General features: G+C 39.4%; 1 protein-coding gene across 3 annotated transcripts in view; it reads left to right on the top strand.

Annotated features, from left to right (window-relative positions):
* POLA1 (DNA polymerase alpha 1, catalytic subunit) overlaps nucleotides 1-21,130 on the top strand; it is a 299,723-nt gene that overhangs the window by 112,413 nt on the left and 166,180 nt on the right. For all 3 annotated transcript variants that reach the window (XM_061178523.1, XM_061178524.1, XM_061178525.1), the window contains 4 exons: nucleotides 11,379-11,411; nucleotides 12,150-12,242; nucleotides 13,466-13,671; nucleotides 15,497-15,629. In XM_061178523.1, the coding sequence (XP_061034506.1) occupies nucleotides 11,379-11,411; nucleotides 12,150-12,242; nucleotides 13,466-13,671; nucleotides 15,497-15,629 (465 nt within the window). The remainder of the gene's footprint in view (nucleotides 1-11,378; nucleotides 11,412-12,149; nucleotides 12,243-13,465; nucleotides 13,672-15,496; nucleotides 15,630-21,130) is intronic.

Consider the following 21,130-nt stretch of genomic DNA (forward strand, 5'->3'; position numbering starts at 1 on the left):
CCACCCAGTGGAATTTCTGGGCCCTGATGAGGCGCTCTTTCAGGAGGTTCCGCAGGCTCCTCCCACCGCCGAGCTACAGCTGTCTGTTCTGTCAAAACAGTGGCTAGCTTTGAGGTCAAAGGTCCATGAGAACTCTGAGATATTTGATGTTATCAAATCAGTGACAAAGGCAATTGATTTAATCACTTATGACTTAGTTTCTCTCAAAGGGTGTGGAGAATATTATTTGGAAACAGGGGAACCCTTCCCCCATCACTCCTTTTCTTTTCTTGGCTGACTATGAACCGGAACTGCTAACAAATGGCGTCAATCTTGACATAAGGGAGGAGCCCTCCCCACTCCCAAATGCAGAAGAGAGGCAGGAAAAGGATGGTTATGTTGGAGCAATGGGAGGCTCTTTCCTCGTGAAGTGAATTGATTGATGTTCCGTCTTCCTGTTGAGCCCATCGCCGCCTCAAGGAGGGGAGCCTCCGCAGAGGTTTTGCTTGCTGTTTCTTGAGCCATGGCTGGTAGCTGCTTTGGTTGCTCATGAAAAGGCAAGGTGCTCCCCCTTTTTGACCTTGTTCAGAGGCTTAATACAATTATTTGTGTTAGGCGCTAGCCACCTGTTGGGATCGTTCTCGTTAAAGGTCAGCGTGTGGTGCCTCACTGTCTGACTGTGGCAGACTGCGCCAGATTTGCCAGTGGCCACTGGTTTGTGTGACACCTGCCAATTGTGACAGAAAGAACGGAGATTTGATAGATGGAAGAGAAAGGAAGGTGCTGGAGGAGGAATGAGGGATCAGGAGACCCACGGAGCACCATTACTGTGGTTGGGGTGCCAGCTTGCCTCGTCTCCGTTTTCTTCTGCTTCCCCATCATGAACTGTGCCGTCTGTTTTGATGGGCTCTGTTATTGTCTGCCCGCTGCCATTGCTTTGATTTATTCATATATTGCATCTCTGTTGAGCATCGGATTTCTTGCATCTGAAACTCGCCACGTCCCCTCTATTGAGCATCCTTGCTTCCACCTGCCTCCCTGTGGTCTCCACTGAGTTGTCCACAGGCATAGCATATTCATCAGCTACAAAACGCTCTGCCTCTGCTCCCCTTCCCGGATTCCCTATCTCAATGAGTAGCTGCGTCCCCAGTTGTTAAGCCAGGAATGTGGGTATCATCCTTGACTCCTGTCTCTTCCTCGTGCCCTAAATCCAGCCAGTTGCCCAGTTTTGTAGATTCCACTTCCTAAATACCCGTGACTCACTCTCTCTCTCCAGTGCAATGACTATTATGTTATTCAAGCCTCATTACTTCTTCCTGGACGTTGCCCCTGCCCCCACTCCTCCACATGTATTCTCCACAAGTTTTATAGCCAGAGAGACCTCTTTAAACTATCAATCTGATTCTGTCCCTCCTTAAAAGTCCTTACTGTGGCTTATGAGGCCCTTCACAGTTGGGCCTCTTTCCTGCCCTCTCCCAACTTTCCCAAGCATTCTAGCCTCAGCCATACTTTTTATTTTCTTCTTGTTGCAAAAAACAAACAAACAAAAAACTTAAAAAATTTTTTTGAAAGCTTAATTTTCTTCAGTCACCATTGAGTTTCCCCTCTGTCCTTTGGATCTTCACACTCTTCCCCTGTCCCCCTTATCCTGTTATTCCCTATAGCTCACCTTCCCCTTATTGACAATCTGCTTTCATGAATTTTCTCTAACTCCCACCCCAGAGGCCCCTATTATATATGCGTATATATTTTTTTCAGCTGCCTATTTGGTTCTCTCCACTGGATATTACATGCTGTAGAGGGAAGGGATCATGTCTGAATGACTCACCTTTGCGTTCCTTTTACCTAGCACATAGAACAGCTCAGGAAATACTTGTTGATGAGTGAATGATAACTTCTTTTTTGAGGTTCTAAACAAAAAGAAAATAACAGGGCTTCCTAGAATTCATATCAGATTCTTGAGCCTTGGCCAGATTAGAGAGTAGAAATGGAAATGAAGTTCAGAAGTAAAGGGGATTTTTTTTTTCATAGCAGTGATTAGCCAAATCTTTTATAGCTTATATGTTGATATTTTGCCCTCTCCATATTCTGCATCTCCATCCTAAATGACTTTTCTCAACTTGGTATTTATCTTTCAAAATTTTCTGAGTTCTTCCCAAAGAAAGCATAGAGGATGATGGGACAGGAGAAAAAGTGTTTGATAAATGGTAACACATTATTTGATTGATCCTTAAATGTAGAGAGACATTCTGGAGGCATGCCTGAGTATGTGTGCAATGCATGTATCTCTGGACAGGTGGACACAATCACATTTCCCCAGAACGAGACCATCTTTCTGAAAAATTTTTCTTTGTAGTGGGAGCCCTCCATATTTTAATCATAGCTAGCTCCTAGAATCTGTTTTCTGAACTTCTAATAAAAAGAGAGTGGGCATGGGACACCATTTTATAAGAAATAGAGTTGCTGTGGGAGGGCATGTAGAAAGTATGGTCATTATAGAACAGAATTTAGTGTTTAGCCTTGGGACTGAGTGAGGGAGTCGTCCCGTCCCCCCGTCCCCCCCAGGTATTGAGCTTAAAAAGCTCTCCCTCCTCTCACCTCCCTCGAGGCAGAGAATAATGAAGAACAGCCCCATGACTATCTTGTCACACACCGATCTTGAGCTTTCTGGTAATCAACAGTGCTTCCATCAAAATGATGACAGCAGTGCCTTTGTCACTCTGCAGCTTGAGGTTGTCCTCCGGACCACCAGCTGGGTCCTCTTCCACGGCTGAGCTTCAGGCCAGGTGCTTAGTAATGACGAGTGGCAACCTGTGAAACCTGACATTTGTAGGGGCCGGGAGCTCAGAGTTTGTTAGTCACATTTTCTCATGACCTCAGTTATAAAGAAAATGTTGCAGATTCTGGAAAATGCTAATGTCCTTTTTAGCCGTAAGTATTATCTTGATTGCAGTGCTTCAGAATTGCCCAACTTCATTATCTTAGCATAGCCAGCCTGACGCCTTCTTCTCAAATAGACAATTATGATCAATTAAGCACTTTCAGGCCTTATAGAATACTTAATTTTATTAGTCAATTATTTGTGCTTTGAAAGAGTTAATGGTAGCTACCCAAGCCATTATTAGAAATTAGAATGTCCCAAAATAGAAAGGCTATTTCCTTTGTGTATGGCACTGCAGTGGAAAATGCCAAGCATAGTTTTTACTGAGTTAAAGGGTGAGGGAGGGCGGGGTGGGGGAGAAAGTTACATGTAAATCATTTAGCCATTAACCTAATGGGTGGATTTATAAATCCTATTACTATAAGCCCTTTTCATTTCCACTGAGGCTTGGTGCATGCTTGATCCCACTAATGTAAAATTCATTCCGTCTAAGTGATTACTGAAGTAAGACACTTTGAGTCAATTTTCATCAGGTTGTGCGAAACTTGCCTGAGTGCCGATGTTCACTACAGCGCGGACATAGTTTGGCCGTGTCTTCATTAGCCCCCCAGATGAGTTATGTGAGGAGTCAATCAGGGAACCAAATCTTGGTGCCTTTTGACATGTCTGTGTTTTTCTGTGAGGGAAATAACATTGAAGGGGCCGAAAATACCCCGCTCCAAAGCAAGAGGCAAGACCTTTGGGTGGGGTTTTTCTAGTCTCATGGACATTACGTGAATTCCAGGAAATCAGAAAGCTCTATTTTTATGGCTAATTGGAACATCTTCAGTGATACTTATACTTAAATGAATCGAAATTTCAAAATTGATGAAATACATGGACCCTTTTCCTAGAAAAATGCATATAGGCACACATTCAAATTTCTCCTTACAGTTTCGGGAATTTTCAGATTTCTTGACCTTAGGTTAATATCTCCTGCTCTAGTTTCAATCTTGTTGTCTTAGGGATTTTTTTTCTCCCCCTGAGAATTTAATATTTAAGAATATAGGCTCGTACTTGAACTCTTGTGTCTGTGAGTAGATTTGGCTCAAGTTTGCTTTAAAGCCAGCTCTCCAGGCTCCTGTGTCAGGTATAATCCCACGTATGGCAATAATGCACATATATGCAAGTGAAACATATAAGACGTGAGTTTCTAGACTGGAAGTTGGAGTGGAGGAGGAATAGAGCATAAGAATGTTGTGAAAGAAAGGTTTCTTTGAAGGTGAAAACAGTTTTTTAAAAGTCAAAATGTAAAGTGGATTTTTAAAAATCCACAAGATGAGTAAATATTTTGGGGCAAGAAATTAGAAGATAAGGGAGAAGTTCACTTTTCATTTCACATATTCAGCACCGTAGTTTGTGGTTTTTTAAGTTTTTAGATCAAAATTAGGGCCCTGTCAGATTTTAGGGCAGTAATTGAAAGATACTCATAAATATCATTAAATGTGTCTGTTGGGGAGGGGAAACCTTGCAGAAAGCTTTGTTTAGTCAACGTGTTTTATATTCCTTACACATGAGCTATCAGAAGGTTAGGTTGTAAATTAAGGATTTAAAACAAAATCAGTTTATCTGGAAACAAGAGTTGTATGGGAGAGGTACGCTGTTCCAGTCAAGTTTATAATTAACGGGCCTTTATCACTGGGGTAGAAATTCATTTCTCTTGAGTGAATATTTGTTTATTTAACATGCATTGTATTTGAAGGTGGGATTAAAACTGATTTACTGTTCATTTCTTGCATGGAAAGAGCTAGCATTTAAATGTGTGCTGTGTGTGGGTTTAATAGCCGCTTTCTGTAACCAGCTTTAGGGTCCTGTCGTTGTGGAGGTGCATTTATCAATCCATGGCTTTGCTTCTTTTCTTCTTACGCTGGACCACTTGGGTTTGCCTCCTTTTACTAGAGCCTAAGAAACAAATATGCATTGAATTACTGCTACGTGCCAGGCATTGTGTTAGGTTTAATGGCAAAGACATGATCTCTGCTTATAATTTGCTTATAGTTTCTTAATCTTACCTTTTCTAATAGAGTTATATGCTGTGGTTTACACAGAATAATTTGGGGGCTACATTGGACTAGCATTCTCATTAGTATCATTGGATTGGGGAGGCCAGAGAGGCTTTTCTGGTGGTGTGAAGTTCCTTGTAAAATAAAGGAACTTCATGTTTTAGTTGGAGGGGCCATTTATTATGATTGGAGCTGGTGAAGGTTTGGAGGAGATGGTTGGGATTTAGAATGAATGCTTGTGGGACAGACAATTGAATATGGGCCTGGAGAGAGAAAATGTTGAGTTATCAGTATAATATCACTGATTCTCAGCCAGGGGCAATTATGCTCCTCAGGAATCATTTGGCAATATCTGGAGAAAATTTTGGTCACAACTGAAGAGTGTATGTATGTGTCTGTGCACGCATGCTACTGGCATCTAGTGGGTAGAGGCCAGGGCCAACCTCCCATGACAAAGAATTATCCAGCCTAAATGTCGGTAGTGCTGAGGACGAGAAACACGTGTGTGTGTGTGTGTGTGTGTGTGTGTGTGTGTGTGTGTGTGTGTGTGTGTGTGTGTGTGTGTGTGTGTGTGTGTGTGTGTGTGTGTGTGTGTGTGTGTGTGTGTGTGTAGATGTGCATGTATTCTCCCGGGGTGGGGGAGCAGGGGGATCTCAAGACAAGGTGTCAGATGTTTTATATACTGTAAATGTGCCCACCCACTTAAATGAAGTGCATAAAGTTATATGCAGGCAACTCGTGAGACCTTACTAGTTATTTTACGACCACGTGGCCTTCAAAAGCAACCTAGAATATGGCAATATAGTCTTATAATGATAGTTATCTTTGTTGGATATATTAGTGCCTCCTTTTCATAATCCTAAAGAAATGAATGTGGTACAAAGTCAAAGCAGCCAGATATAAGGAAGAGATATTGCTACTTGTCAAACTTGGATTCTAGATTTTTAGATCTGGGAGGAATCCCTACCTCTTAATTTTATAAATGAGGGTGCTAAGACCTAGAGAGGGAAACCAACTTGTTTGCAAATCACTTAGCTAGTAATTGGCAGTTTTAAACCAGTACTCAGATTTCAGACCCCTGACTTTTTAATTTTTTTAACTCATATTTGTATAACGTTTTATCTTTGTAAAGCATGTTTTCTGCATACAGTTCTTTTTATTACCACCTAGCTCTGGGAACTAGGTGGTAGTATTATCGCAGTTTTAAAGAAGGTAAAGCTAAGGTTTAAAGGCAGTAGAGAGCCCAGTGTCATGGGAATGGTGGAGACAGAAAGTAGGGTGCTTATTAAATCCATAGCCCTTGCTCCCTGAACATCTTAGAGAGAAGACACACATCTAAGAACACCAGAGAATAGGAAAATAGGAAAAAGGCAATCTAATATAATGAAGATGAAATAAAAGATGTTTGCCAAGCAGGAGAACTGAGTAACACCGAGTCCTGCTTGGAAACTGCTGAAACTGGGAATAGGGAAAGCTTAGATAATGGTTGGATTACCAAATATCATAATATTTATATTTCTTCTACTTTTCTCTTCCCCATCCTTCAAAACCATTCATTTTGCTATCCCTATTACGCTAATGTATTACAAAAAAGTTTCCAGTTTATTTCTAATTTTATGTCATCAGTAACAGAAGAATCCTAAAGCCATTTGAGATTTCACTTGTCATTCTGTTCGTGCGTTATTTGTTTCGAATTTGGCCTTACCCAGCATTTTCTTATCTTAGAAGATTCCCATTTTGTTTAGTTTCTGCATCAGATATCAAAGTGGGTTTCTTGTTAGTAGATATTACTATAATAGATGTATGCTTTTGCAGTAAGAGCTTGAAATTTTTTTTTTTAACTGTGGGAAGTTGGTATTTTCTCTCTCATGTAGTATTAATAAGTACTGTTTGGGACTTCCCTGGTGGCCCAGTGGTTAAGAATTCACCTGCCAATGCAGGGGACACGGGTTCGAGCCCTGGTCTGGGAAGATCCCACATGCCGCGGAGCAACTAAGCCCGTGCGCCACAACTACTGAGCCTGCGCGCCTAGAGCCTGTGCTCCGCAACAAGAGAAGCCACCGCAAGGAGAAGCCTGAGCACCGCAACAAAGAGTAGCCCGCGCACAGCAACGAAGACCCAACAGAGCCCCCAAAAAAGGCACTGTTTTAGTCTGTAATTCCATCTAAAATCATTTTATAACCTTTGAATGAATGTATGGCAAGACACTAGTATTCTGTTCTAACAAAAAATAAAGACCCTGGCCTTGTTAGGAGAACCTGTAACCACACACCTCAGTCGTAGCTGGTCTTAGGTGGCTGCTGTTGTTTATCCTGGCGCGACAAACATGCTTTGTGCTTAGTAAACCGCATCGTGGGTGTGTTCCTGAACACATTATTTTCTTCAGGAAGCAATTTTTTGAAATACACTTCACATTTCCTTTTTAGTCCCCACCATCCTTCCCCACTCTTCAGAGGCTCAGACTGGGGCTAAAACACCTTTCGTGTTATTTTAATGATTGCTCTCCCCACCCCCAGCCCCACTCCTTTCCTGTTTCCCCCTCCTCTTTTCCCCCAACGGCACTGCTCTGCAAAGCCTGCAATGATTGATATGATGGCAGTGCTGTCATTCTTTTTAACCAAAAAAAAAGTCATTTTTGTTCTAGTTATTTTAATAGAGTCCCATTAAAGATGTATTGCTGACTGAAATACCGGCATGAAGGGCTCTCGCTGAGCTGAGCCCAGGAATTAAGAAGTCAGGAAATCGGCTGCTGCATTGCAAGAGCCTTGTGTGACACCGAATCTCCTGATTGGGGAGATCATTACTGCTATTATGACTCGACTTGCGTAGGAATTTTAAATTCCATCTGAATGTCAGTAATAACCCTCTTAGCAAATTATCCTGAATAAAATCACGAAGGCATTTTATATAATAGGTGTTGAATTACTGGATAGATTTGCTAATTAAATACTCTTTGTTCTGCTGCAGTTGACATTACAGGGTAAGATCTTGAACAATTATTCTCAACAGCTGTACTTTGTTAAGGGAAAAATTAACCACAAAGTTTATTTTTTTACACTTGAAGTTGGCAGATTTTTGAAATGTGCTTGAAAAAATTCCATCATCCAATTGGTAATGAGTAGATAAATATGCAGGTGTTGCTGTGAAATCAGATAACTGCAGACTGCCTTATTAATGAATTTAGCAAGCCTTTATAGCCCTGTGTTCTAGCTGCTGGCACTTAGAAAGTGATTTTCTGTCAGAATGGGTAGCTTTAATATTAGGCTTGTCACTTTGAAGTGAACTTATGAACGGTTATCTTGTAATCACTGTACCTTGTGTCCAGTAGACCTTTCAGGATACCTGTGGCTTTTTTTTTTTAAATGCATTTCCTTAATGGGGAAAATATCTGTAATGTATAAGTTTTTGATTGTTGGCTTCCAGAACATTCATGTGGTATGGGCCTTTTAACAAGGCAGTGAGACATAATGAAAAGAAAATGAGACATAAGGTCCAGCTTCCAGATCAAGCTGTTGATTAGCTCTGTTACTTTGGGCAAAATCGTAGAGCCTAGTTTTCCTCATCTGTAAAATGGGGTTTATAATACCGCCTACTCCTCAGGATTATTCATTCAGCATTCTACACATATTCATTAATAGCTCCCATGTACCAGGGCCTCTGCTAGACAATAAGAGTTTGGTAACCCACAGGAAATATGGTGGTTAAAAGTATTGTCAGAAATTGGTACAACCTCTTTGGAGACCTGTTTGGCTATATTTATCAAAAATGTAAAAACACACAACCTTTGATGCAATAAGCCCTCTTGTAGGAGTTTATTTCGTTACTGGCAGATTGGCAAATTACATGTATATAAGGATTATTTATTAAAGTGTGTTTATGAAGGTAAGGATTAGGAACCACCTACGTTCATTAATAGAGCACTAGTTAAATCATGCTTGAGTCATACAGTGGAATACTATGTAGTTGTTAAAAAAAGAATAAGGCAGCTCTTTATGTGTGGGCATGGAATAATCTCTAAAATAAAGTGTTACGTGAAAAAAAGCAGTTGCGGTATGTATAGTCTTTATAGTTTGCTTAGTTTTTTATCATTTTTGCAAAGCATCCACTGAGAGGTTTCTGCCACCAAAGGGGAACTCATTTTAGTAGCAGCCCTCAGATTGTGTGTGGAAATGGTTGTGAGTTGGTGGAAGGACAGCGTGAGGGTGGGTGATGGATCTGAAAGGTGAACGTTGCCACTTCATGTTGGAGGTGCACTCAGGGATGACATAGTAGGTTTGGTTCACAGTGCAAAAGGAGAGCAGAAGAAATCCGTTAGTGCATATGTGAAATTGGAGTCAAAGGTTGACAGATTGCTCCTGAGGTGGTGTACTTAGCAGGGAATGCTTACCTTGTGGGGTTGTCCGTTGTGATGAGGAAAGCCAAGCCTAGCAAGGTGGAAGGGGCAGAAGGTGAAGAGAACTTGTGATAAGTAGTTTTGTCCTCACTATGATTAACTTGACTTGGGCTGATCTCATTATTGCCCTTTTCCCAAAGGAATTGTCAGGTATTCTCCCACAGTGCATTTCCCTGTAATTTGTATGTTAAGAAATGAAGATGAAGTGGAGGAGAGTGAACGTTTTTTATGAGTTAACTGGATTTTAGTGTCTAGTAGAAGAGTGATTGGGATTACTACGAGACCTATCAGTCAACTAGCCAACAGCTTTTCAAGTGCCTGTTAGATGTGAAGCGCAAACATGTGCTCTGACCTCCAGGAGCTTGTGGTCTAGTTGGGTAGGGGACAAACTGTCAGCTAAAAACTGTTTCCAGGGACTTCCCTGGCAGTCCAGTGGTTGGGACTCCGCCTTCCAGTGCAGGGGTGCAGGTTCAATCCCTGGTTGGGGAGCTAAGATCCCACATGCCTTGCAGCCAAAAGGCCAAAACAAAGCAGAAGCAATATTGTAACAAATTCAATAAAGACTTAAAAAAAAATGGTCCACGTCAAAAAAAAAAAAACCTGTTTCTAGAATGGGATTACCATGATTATCTTAGTCCAGTGGTCCTTAACCCTGCCTGCAACATAAGAATAATCTTGAGAGCTGTTGAAAAAAAATTGCTGGGGCCAGCTCTTGGCATTTTTTTAAAAGATCCCTGGGTGATTCCACTGTACAGCCACTATTGAAACCATTGGTTAGCCTGATCAGTATTCACCACCCCCAGGGCAGGAGAAGGTCTTCCTTTCCCAAGAACATATGACACTGAACTCGTGCACAACATTGGGAGACAGTACTACAGAGGAGGCAGGCAATGGAAATGGAACGTAAGGGGTAGATATAAAAGATACTCTAAGGCCAGGATTTACAGGGATCTGTAATATAAAGGACAAGAAGGACAGAAACAACACCATGAGGTTTGAGCTTAGTTGACAAGAAAGACTCTTGGAGGTAGGAAAAAGAAATATAAATGAAGTAAATCTTCTGTCTGGGTTATTGGAAGAGTGACTTCTGGTTTAGATTGATGCTTTGAAAGATGGATGCTTGTCTAGAAGCAATAGCGTGCAGTGACTCAGGCCCCACGCTCTGGAGTTAGAGCGCCTGGATTTGTATCTTTGCTCTGTCACTTACTAGGAGAAATGAATTCTCTTCTCTTTGTTTTTTGCATCTAACAAATAAGGGTATTAATAGTGGCTGTCTTGGGGCCCTTAGAGAATGAAATGAAATGCATGAGCTGCTGACAGCAGAGCATCTTGCCCATATATTTTACACATACACACATGTACTGAGTGCTGAGGATGTTGTATTACTCCTTTGAAGAGGCCTTCATTTGTAAAATATGTTTTACTTCTGATCTAGTCCAAGATAATTTATGTCTGTTTTTATTTACAACTACGTTATAACCTGTATGCATCTAGTCTTACAGCTGCATAGGCCTGGGGACAGACCTATCTACAGATACTATCTACTATATATGTTTGTCTTTATTTACTGAATGTTTATTGAGCCCCACCTTTGCACTGGGCACTGTACTAGCTCCAGGGATATATAGTAAAGATCTACATATTTTTTTTTAACTTTTTAAATTAAGATCCTGAATACCGTAAGAATTGCTAGATTTGAAATGCTTGGTCAAGCTTTTGTTTAGCCATGTAGTTCTATTTAAATATTGATAGCAAGAATAGTTTGCCTTTATGCCATGTTATAACAGCATATTTTATTCATATTTATTAAAGATAGATCTTTACGTAGATCTGCTTACATAGATCTTACATAGATCTTTACAGCAAATCTGCTCACGTATCTCTGCCTGAGAGTCAGTGTGGAGGCAAACTGATTTTTAGATTACGTTGATGATGTTGTTTTGAGGGTTGTAGTTAGAAAACCATCAAGAGCTTTAAAAATATATGGGAATGCCAAATCATTGGGTTACCTGTCTCTGTCAGCATATGTTTAGGTTTTTGTAATTATATAATGCATTAATCTTGACTTTTTTATTTCATTTAGATTTTGATGCATACGAAAGAGATGGTACAGAAGGTAATGCTGAGCATTTTCATCATACAGTGATTCTTAGATATCATACCTGGTGACGTTTTTGTATTCAAGGAAAATTGTAACCCAGACTGGAAATGGCTTCTTAGGATGCCTAGTTTATGTTTATAATCCCTCCTAATGGATTATAGCCTTTTTCTTTTACTAACACTGATATGATCTAGCCACTGCTTGAAGCCTATATGTGAGTGTTTCTAGCAAATTAGTAACAGTGCTAATTAGAGCTTACTTCCAGGCCTTTATACTGTATGTGCTCTAGTGTTGTTTGTTATGATTGATTTTTTTGACACTTCATATTCTACTAAATACTGTTGGAAACTGTTAAGAATTTAATATGGATTTGTGCCCCTGAATTGAAAAAACCCATTTTGTTTCTGCTTCATAAATTGCCAGGACCACTAAGCATGTGGGACAGTGGGTAAATATAGACCCCCCCTTTCCTAGTCTCTTATCTTTTTGAAACTAGATACTTCCCCTGCCACTCCACTCTCTGTTGTAAGAAAATTAGGGAGATTTTCTTAATGTGGCAGTGCTTGCCTTTCTGGTTCATTGGGGCTTAGTCTTTGATTGTGCAGTGACAATATGGGTAAGAAGAAACGTAAACTCTTGAAAAATCATCCGGAACCTGTAGTTTCTATAGTATGGAAAATCTTGAGTTTCACTGGGTGCATGATGGTCACAGTGTTTTTGTTGTTAACTTTTATAATATTTGCTTTTCATTAGATGAATCTTGAAGTTATTTATGGAGATACAGATTCAATTATGATCAACACCAATAGCACCAATCTGGAAGAAGTGTTTAAATTGGGAAACAAGGTGAGATAATTTTATAAAATTATCTGTTTTAACCTGCTTTTGTGAATTCTGTTTCTAACATGGAACCTCATAAAGTCCAATTTCTGTACATCTGTGTCCTTCTGAAAATAATAATAAACTTAGTGCCTTCGATTCTTCATCCTCTGTTATATTTCTTAACCTCCAGTTGTTTGTTTTGAGGGCAAAATTCAAAGGAAATTGGTTTTTCCTTAAGTGATGGATATGTTATACCTTTGAAAACAGTCTAAGTTTGGTAAGTGTAAGATGTGACCACATTAGTACCTATCACATTGTCATTCATAAGGAGAATTATGTCTCTAGTAGTATTGAGATGCATTTTATACAGTGATAGATATGGATAAGTACCTACCAACATATATACATATATCTATAAATTTTACAGGAGTACTTAAAATATATTCGGAAAGTCAAAGGGACATTTAAAAGTAATCATTTGTAGCCTCCTAATTGCAGTTCACAATTAGCAAGTGCTTTTTGAGCACTTGCTATGTTAAGATATTGTCCCAATAAACTAAAACTAAGGTACCATCTTACAAGCTAACAGCTTCCTGCCCTTCCCCCCTAAAATGCGTGAAATTTGAACTGTAGTCTTTACTTAAGAGCAAGCTTGGCATATTGTACTCATTGGACCTTGAAAAGTTGTGCATTTTCCCTAGAGGTGATGGTCTGTGCCATGACCCTATCAATAAAGAGCAGGTGGCTGTTTCATTTATTTGTTCAGCAGGTAGTTATTTGCTTAAAGTCAAGGTGCTATGGGAGGTACAGGGAGATCTTAGACATTATTTTAATAGTCAAAGTTTTACTGGCCATGTATCTAGTTGTTGGACTATCTAATCTCTAATTCAGTAGTTTGAAGGTAAGTACTTATGCATTTAGTTTTTAGATTTGAAACAGAGTATTTCATAATTTTCATAAATTTCCTGGGGCTGACACTGCCAATTTTGTCCTTTGGTTGAGTGGGATGATATAGTTATATTATTGTCTCTTTGTTTATCTTTTTATCAGTTTTTGTCCCTGTGCTTTTTCAAAGTTCTTGCATCATACCAAACATAATATCGTGTTCTATATAACCTGAATAAATGCCTTCTAGTCTTATGTGACTTCTAGTTTTGTTTAGATGAACTCTTGGGAATTTGCAGCATGTTCATCTTCTCCCTATTAGATGTTTGAGAAGCTAGCATTAATGGTTGAAATTTTCACAGGTGAAAAGTGAAGTGAATAAGTTGTACAAACTACTTGAAATAGACATTGATGGTATTTTCAAGTCCCTGCTACTGCTGAAGAAAAAGAAGTACGCTGCTCTGGTTGTTGAGCCAACATCGGATGGGAATTACGTCACCAAACAGGAGGTGAAAGGATTAGATATAGTTAGAAGAGATTGGTGTGATCTTGCTAAAGACACTGGAAAGTGAGTTCAGTTTTCATTTTTGCTTTTGTTGTTTGTTTTTAAAAAAATTGAAGCATTAACGGTGTGGAGAACACTTTGATTCTGCCAAGCACAAGGACACGACTTCTTTTTTGTTATTGTTATCATTGCATATTAACAGTTCTTACTGATATGGAGTAGAATTTTACAGATGGGTTAAAACTTAGAAAAAGCCAAACTCGCTCAGTAAGAAATGCTTGCTGTAAGATGCATCTTACGAGTTTTAACTCATGGTGAGGGTAAGCCTTCACATTTTAGATGCTTACAGAGTTGGGTTCATCGATGTTGGCTTGTTTTTGTTTTGTTTTGCTTTACTGTTTCTTTTAGAATGTGCAGTGTGTTGTGCTCCTGAATGTTCCTAGCGCCTCCTTAGGGCCATAATTGTTAAGGTGTCACCGTGTTGTGGCTTAAAATGTTCTGGGATTAAAAGTGGGCCATGGAGTGAGACTTTGTTCCCGCCCGTATCATTTGTGTGTAAAGATTCTTACTAATCTCAGGTGAATTTAAGAGCTAGTTCTCAAATACTGTATGTACCTCAGAAATAATAAATGTCATGACTGACCCCTTAGTTTTACATCTGGGACTGAAGGTTGTGATAATAAGACCTATTTGTTTGTTTTTAGGGTCACATTAATTTATAAAGCACCCATTTTAAAAAGACGAATCCTTAGGTACTTTATGTACCATCTTTCCAGATAATTCCTGTTTTGTGAACCTGAACAGTTGTGAAAATAGAAGGACTTTTTTCTTTAAAGTGAAATGTTAAGTTAATTTTAGTATTGCTGAATGTCAGCATTTTTTACTTGTTTTCCAGTCTTCCTCTTGCTTTCAAGTTGGGAGATTGAGCATTTGTTGCTTCTGCAAAACTACTCTTGATTAGGCAAAGTTGATCATCTGAGTATGGGTCACTGTTAGCCTTTTATGAAATATAGTTTGAAATGCTTCATTGCCCCCAAATGTACTCAAAGATGAAACTACTTTGTATAGACTGTCAATTAGAGTGTTCTCTTCAGCTTTGTGTTTTCTAAGAAAAGATGCATCATAATAGAAGTAAATTTCTCTGAGTTAGAAATGTATTAGTAATTAAAGCTATACAAATGTTTTTGTCAGGGTTCTTTTTCTGACAAATTATAATGCAGCTGTCAAACCCTCGCTCTGCATTTTCTCAGAAATGGATAAAATATTGGCTTCCTTACTCCTTTTCTTTTTCATTTTTTCTCCTTTTTTTGGATCTGATAGAATAACATGAAGTTTTTGAGGCATAGCAATACGGTTAGAGAACACTGAAAAATATTATAAAGCTGAAGAAAGAAAAGTTTGGAATCTTTGAGTTTTAAAAAATTTGCATAAAGAACTTTATATTCCTACTTTCCTAGCTTGTAGTCATCTCGGGCAGAGATAATATCTTGGTGCTTTATGAGGAAAGTGAAATATTTGTCTTCTCAAATTTCTCCTAAGAGTAGATAGAACACAACTGCTTGTGAATTTTTGTAATTGCATAAAAATACGATGGAACTCATACCGCTCTCTGTACACACGCAACGGGAAGCCTTAGCTGCCACGTTAGAAAAAAAGGGGGGGTTGCTGGTCTGTGTGTTTAAGGGCAAACCTGATGTTCCAAGGTTGGTAAACCTTTGACAGAGTTAATGTTAGAAAACACATAGTAACGGGCTTTTGGACATTAACTGTCATGTTAGCTTTTAGTATGGCTCTTGCCCACATGTTAGTCTAATGGCATTTATCTTCCTTTCTCTCCTTTATTAATAAAGTATGATACTAAAAAATCAACCCCTCTCTTTTTTTGCAGCTTTGTCATTGGCCAGATTCTTTCGGATCAAAGCCGGGACACTATAGTGGAAAACATTCAGAAGAGGTTAATAGAAATTGGAGAAAATGTGCTAAATGGCAGTGTCCCAGTGAGCCAGTTTGAAATTAACAAGGTAAATGTAGCATTTATTGCTGAATCCAGCTGCTACCATGTGTTTCTCTCCTCCTTCAGATAGTTGAAAAACCACCTCATCCTTGCAATTGAAATAAATTCTAGCTAGTGATGAAAGCTGCTTAACGACTATCTCACAGACTGCGCATTAGCATACCACTCTTCCTCGCCCAGCCACTGGCACTACCCTGTCTGCCGTTGAGGCCTTCTCCCTCCGTTCCTCACGGAAGCCTCGTGTCCAGAGGTTCTATGGAGTGATGTAGTTGATGTTTCAGGGACTTGGGAGTATTGCCTTCTTCATAGTCGTCCTAAGTTACAGTTGTTTGGGGGGCAGGCCTGTAAGCTTAGACAGAGAGCGTGTGTTTGTGTAACTTTACAGAAGGTGATCCTTAGGGGTACTTATAATCAGAAGGCGTTTTTAGACGTTGTTATTTAGAATTAAGGTGGTGCCAGCACTTTCTGTATATTCAAAGCACTTGTGCTTTTTTTTTTTTTTAAACTGTATAGTTTCTCTTTATGGATAGTCTTACTTGTTGAAAATAGGGAATATTTTTTCTTACCTAATTTGAAAAAGAAAATCTTGGTTTCCCAAAGTGCTGTGTAGTACAAGATGTTAGGTTTCTTTTTTTCCATTTAAACAGAGTATCTTTACATATTCCGAAGGTAATTTTGCAAATACCATTTTACCCGTTTTGTGATACATAAATTTTGTCAAAACTCATGCTAAAAAGAATTTTAATGAAACAATCTAATGATGGCATTAAATGGAAGTTTTAGAATTAAAACTCGTTCTTAATACCCCTATGCTAAAGTAATGCTAGTCATTTTTGCACATTACCTTACTCTTTAAAACAGTTTTACATGGTAGCAAATACAGTGTATATTATTTTGAGATTTGTTTTCACTTAACATATACAGATTTTCCCACATTTCTGTATTAACCTTAAAAATCCTTATGTTAATCTTATATTTCACTGCTACATCTTTAATTAAAATTTTTGCTTGATTATTACATTATTTATTTTTGCTATTGTTAATAACTGTATTGAACATCTTGTTCATATGTCTTTTAAAAAAATTACTATATGATCCTTTCTTTTTAAAATACATTTATTTATTTATTTACTTTTGGCTGTATTGGGTCTTCGTTGCTGCGTGCGGGCTTTCTCTAGTTGTGGCGAGCAGGGGCTACGCTTCATTGCGGTGCGCGGACTTCTCATTGCGGTAGCTTCTCTTGTTGCGGAGCGTGGGCTCTAGGTGCGCAGGCTTCAGTAGTTGTGGCTCGCAGGCTGAGTAATTGTGGCTCGTGGGCTCTAGAGCGCAGGCTCAGTAGTTGTGGTGCACAGGCTTAGTTGCTCCGCGGCACGTGGGATCCTCCCGGAGCAGGGCTCGAACCCGTGTCCCCTGCATTGGCAGGCGGATTTTTAACCACTGTGCCACCAGGGAAGTCCCCATTTGTCCTTTTGCTTTTGGATGAATTACTTTCTTTGTTTAGATTCCTTGAAGTAAAATATTTGAGTCAAAAGATTTGAGTATCTCTGTGGCTTTTGTCAAATTGCTTTGTAAAAGAGTGATACTAATTGCTAATAACAAAATGTGTGCACCAGTTTCACCACAGATATCCTTGTACTATAGAAGTGACATTTCATTGGTGATAATATCATTGGTGATATTTAAGTAAAACATTGCTACCATAAATGGATACGAAACAGTAGTTTACCGCTGGATTTAATTTGCATTTCTTTGATTCCTAGAGAGAATGAATATTTTCTACGCGTATCCTTACAATTTGTTTTTATTCTTAGTTAAGTCATTTGTTTCCTACTCCTTAACCGCGATGTTTTTAATGTCACAAAAGAAGACATTCATTTATACATGAAAAGTACAAAAAATTAGAAGTAAGTAATATAAGAGGACATGTGCCTTGACACTAGCTCTTCACTTTATGTGATGCAGCGCATGCCTATTGGCATGGAATCACTTGGGACATTGGAAAGTGGTTTCCTTTCAGATTTTGTTTTGTCTCTTTCTCAAAAATTTGCATAAGTAAGAATTACTATTTCAGTCTTGCTTTGATCAATTTTTGCATCAGTTCTGCAGATTGAATCCCTGACACTGTCTGCCTTCTTAGAAATGTGAGTCCTCTGTTGCATGGGGTTCCGGGCATGAATTTGGAAGGCTGAGTCCAAACATGACCACATTATTGGCAAAAGAACACTGAGCACGTGTCCTCTAGGGTAGTGGGCCCAGTCCGTCCTCTTCTCCTGTGGGTGATGGCACAGTGTTACTAGTGTGCAGAGAAACCTAGCCGCGTAGACACACTGGCCATCTCTGAGTTCTCAGGAACATTGTGCAGTCTTGCTATTTTGAAGTTTTTATTATCGAAAATTTAAATCTTATACAAGGGATTTCCCTGGTGGCGCAGTGGTGAAGGATCCGCCTGCCAATGCAGGGGGCACAGGTTTGATCCCTGGTCTGGGAAGATCCCACATGCTGAGGAGCAACTGAGCCCGCGTGCCACAACTACTGAGGCCCATGCACCTAGAGCCCGTGCTCTGCAACAAGAGAAGCCACCACAACGAGAAGCCTGCACACCACGACGAAGAGTAGCCCCCGCTTGCTGCAACTAGAGAAAGCCCGCGCACAGCAGTGAAGACCCAACACAGCCAAAAATAAAACAATAAATAAATAAATAATTTTTTTAAAAAAACTTAAACAAAGGTAAAGAGAAGAACATCACGAACCCCTGTGTAGCCATCACTCAGCTTCGATAGTTATCAACTTAAAGTGACATTTATTATTACTAACAATACTAGTTAATAATTAGTGTGATTTGGGATGTGCGTATATTTTCATGTGGCAGAACTGAAACCGACTGTCTTTGTATTCTCCATTTCACTTGGCATAGTAGCTAGCAAATAATAGTTGTTCAGTGAGCATTAAAAGAATTCCTTTGCCTGTTTAATCATCCATTCATCAAACATGGAGTACGTCTTATGTGCACAGTGCTAGATTCTGGGATATAAAGTAGAATAAGCACAACCTGGTTGGTATTTTCAAGATGTTAATGGTCTAGCAAAGAAATTTACTGTCACATGCTCTTATACTTTTTTAAGTAAAGAAGAAGAAATTCTTCAGTGTCCATGAAAGTAGAGTCAATTCTGATGAAAGAGCTCTCTATATCATAGTTATTCCTGTGTCAGTTTACATTAAGCTTTTTATATATCAAGAGTGACTGTCTTGGGCTTCCCTGGTGGCACAGTGGTTGAGAATCTGCCTGCCAATGCAGGGGACACGGGTTCGAGCCCTGGTCTGGGAAGATCCCACATGCTGCGGAGCAACTAGGCCCGTGAGCCACAACTACTGAGCCTGCGCGTCTGGAGCCTGTGCTCCGCAACAAGAGAGGCCGCGACAGTGAGAGGCCCGCACACCGCGATGAAGAGTGGCCCCCGCACCGCGATGAAGAGTGGCCCCCGCTTGCCACAACTAGAGAAAGCCCTCGCACAGAAACGAAGACCCAACACAGCCACAAATTAATTAATTAATTAATTAATTAAAAAAAATATATATATATACCTTTAAAAAAAAAAGTGACTGTCTTAATTAACATTTGTCTGAATACCTGTACTGTTTAAAACTTGTGAGTAAATCAGTATTTACATTTTGTCACTTGCAAAGGAGAGTGGAGTCGAAGAGTCCATGTATGTGACTGGTTGTGGATGGTCTTATGATAAGATATAGATTAGGTTAGATTAGATTAGATTGATTTTGTGGGTATTGGTGGGCTTGAAAATGGGAGGTTAGCATAGGGTGGAGGGGTGAAGTGGTGAGATTTACCTTTGTGGAGATTTAAGCCCTTGTTGCCAAAAGCAACTGAAAAACACTGTGTGTGATTTTTCTGAACTGCCGCAATTTTAGCTTAAATATGTTTCATAAAGTAACACAAAATACTTCACAGCTGATTTGTATAGCCCTGGCTAACTTGAGCCTAAACCACCAGGAAGCATGTTTTGAAAAATCAAGCCTTCTGAAACTAGGCTGTAAAATCCCCAAATAGTCCCAATCTAATAATTGGAAAGTATGTCAGATGAAATTCAGAATTTCTTAACATTGCACTGAAGTATAGTCAATTGAAGAAGATAACGGTTTTCTTAAGTAGAGTTATATTGATTAAAATTTCTATGCAGTATTACCCGTCCAAGTCAATCAAGACTTCGCATAATGCAGGTTTGAGAAGATTTAAATACTTAGAGAGGCTTCTAGGCACTCTCCTACACTGAGTGTATGATTTAGAAAGTGTACAGCACAGGGGGTATGTGCAGCCATGTTTGAGGACCTGCTTTATTCTACTACAGTAGTTCTCAAATTTCCTGATCTCAGGACATTTTCACACTCTTAAAATAGTTGGGGACTGCAAGAGCTTTTGTTTATGTAGCTTATGTTGATATTTACTGTTAGAAATTAAAACTGAGAAGTTTTAAAAGCATTTATTCGTTTATTTAAAAATATCAGTAAACCCATTATATGTTTACAAAAATAAAATTTTTTTTTAATTAATTAATTTATTTTTGGCTGTGTTGGGTCTTCGTTGTTGCGCGCGAGCTTTCTCTAGTTGCGGTGAGTGGGGGCTACTCTTCGTTGCGGTGCTTGGGCCTCTCATTGCGGTGGCTTCTCGTTGCGGAGCACAGGCTCTAGGCGCATGGGCTTCAGTAGTTGTGGTTCGTGGGCTCAGTAGTTGCGGCTCGCGGGCTCTAGGCACACAGGCTTCAGTAGTTGTGGCACGCGGGCTCAGTAGTTGTGGCTCGCGGGCTCTAGAGCACAGGCTCAGTAGTTGTGGCACACGGGCTTAGTTGCTCCGCGGCATGTGGGATCTTCCCGGACCAGGGCTTGAACCCGTGTCCCCTGCATTGGCAGGTGGATTCTTAACCACTGTGCCACCAGGGAAGTCCCACAAAAATAAAATTTTTTCATGAAAAATAACTATATATTTCAAAACAAAGAAAAATTAGCCAGAGGAATGGTGTTATTTTGCAATTTTGCAAATCTTGTTAACGTCTAGTTTAGTAGAAGACATCTGCGTTCTTATATCTGCTTGTGCATCCAATCTGTTGTGATGTGTGGTGTTGGTTGAAGCATAGGAAGAAAGTCAAGTTTCACACAAATATGTAGTTGGAAAAAGGAGAAGTATTTCAGTAATTTTTAAAGATAGTTGTGTGTATTCTTCTTTGATTCTACACCAGTACTCTATAAGTGGTATTGTCTTCAAGGTTATTTGTATTGTGGAAATAGGAAACCATATCAATGAACTTTTCATACTCTTACATTAAAATCTTTTCATCTGTGCAGTGCTTTGAATGGATCTTTTACCCATGTGTGATGTTACGCACTTGTAACTTATTAAATGTTGGTTCCCTGAGTTTTACAGATCTTCCAAAATATTGGTACATTTCATTGTATATTAACAAAAACCACATTTTAAAATATTCCTACTCATCAGAAGCG

This window comes from Eubalaena glacialis, chromosome X (assembly GCF_028564815.1).
Source record: "Eubalaena glacialis isolate mEubGla1 chromosome X, mEubGla1.1.hap2.+ XY, whole genome shotgun sequence".
Lineage (NCBI taxonomy): Eukaryota > Metazoa > Chordata > Mammalia > Artiodactyla > Balaenidae > Eubalaena > Eubalaena glacialis.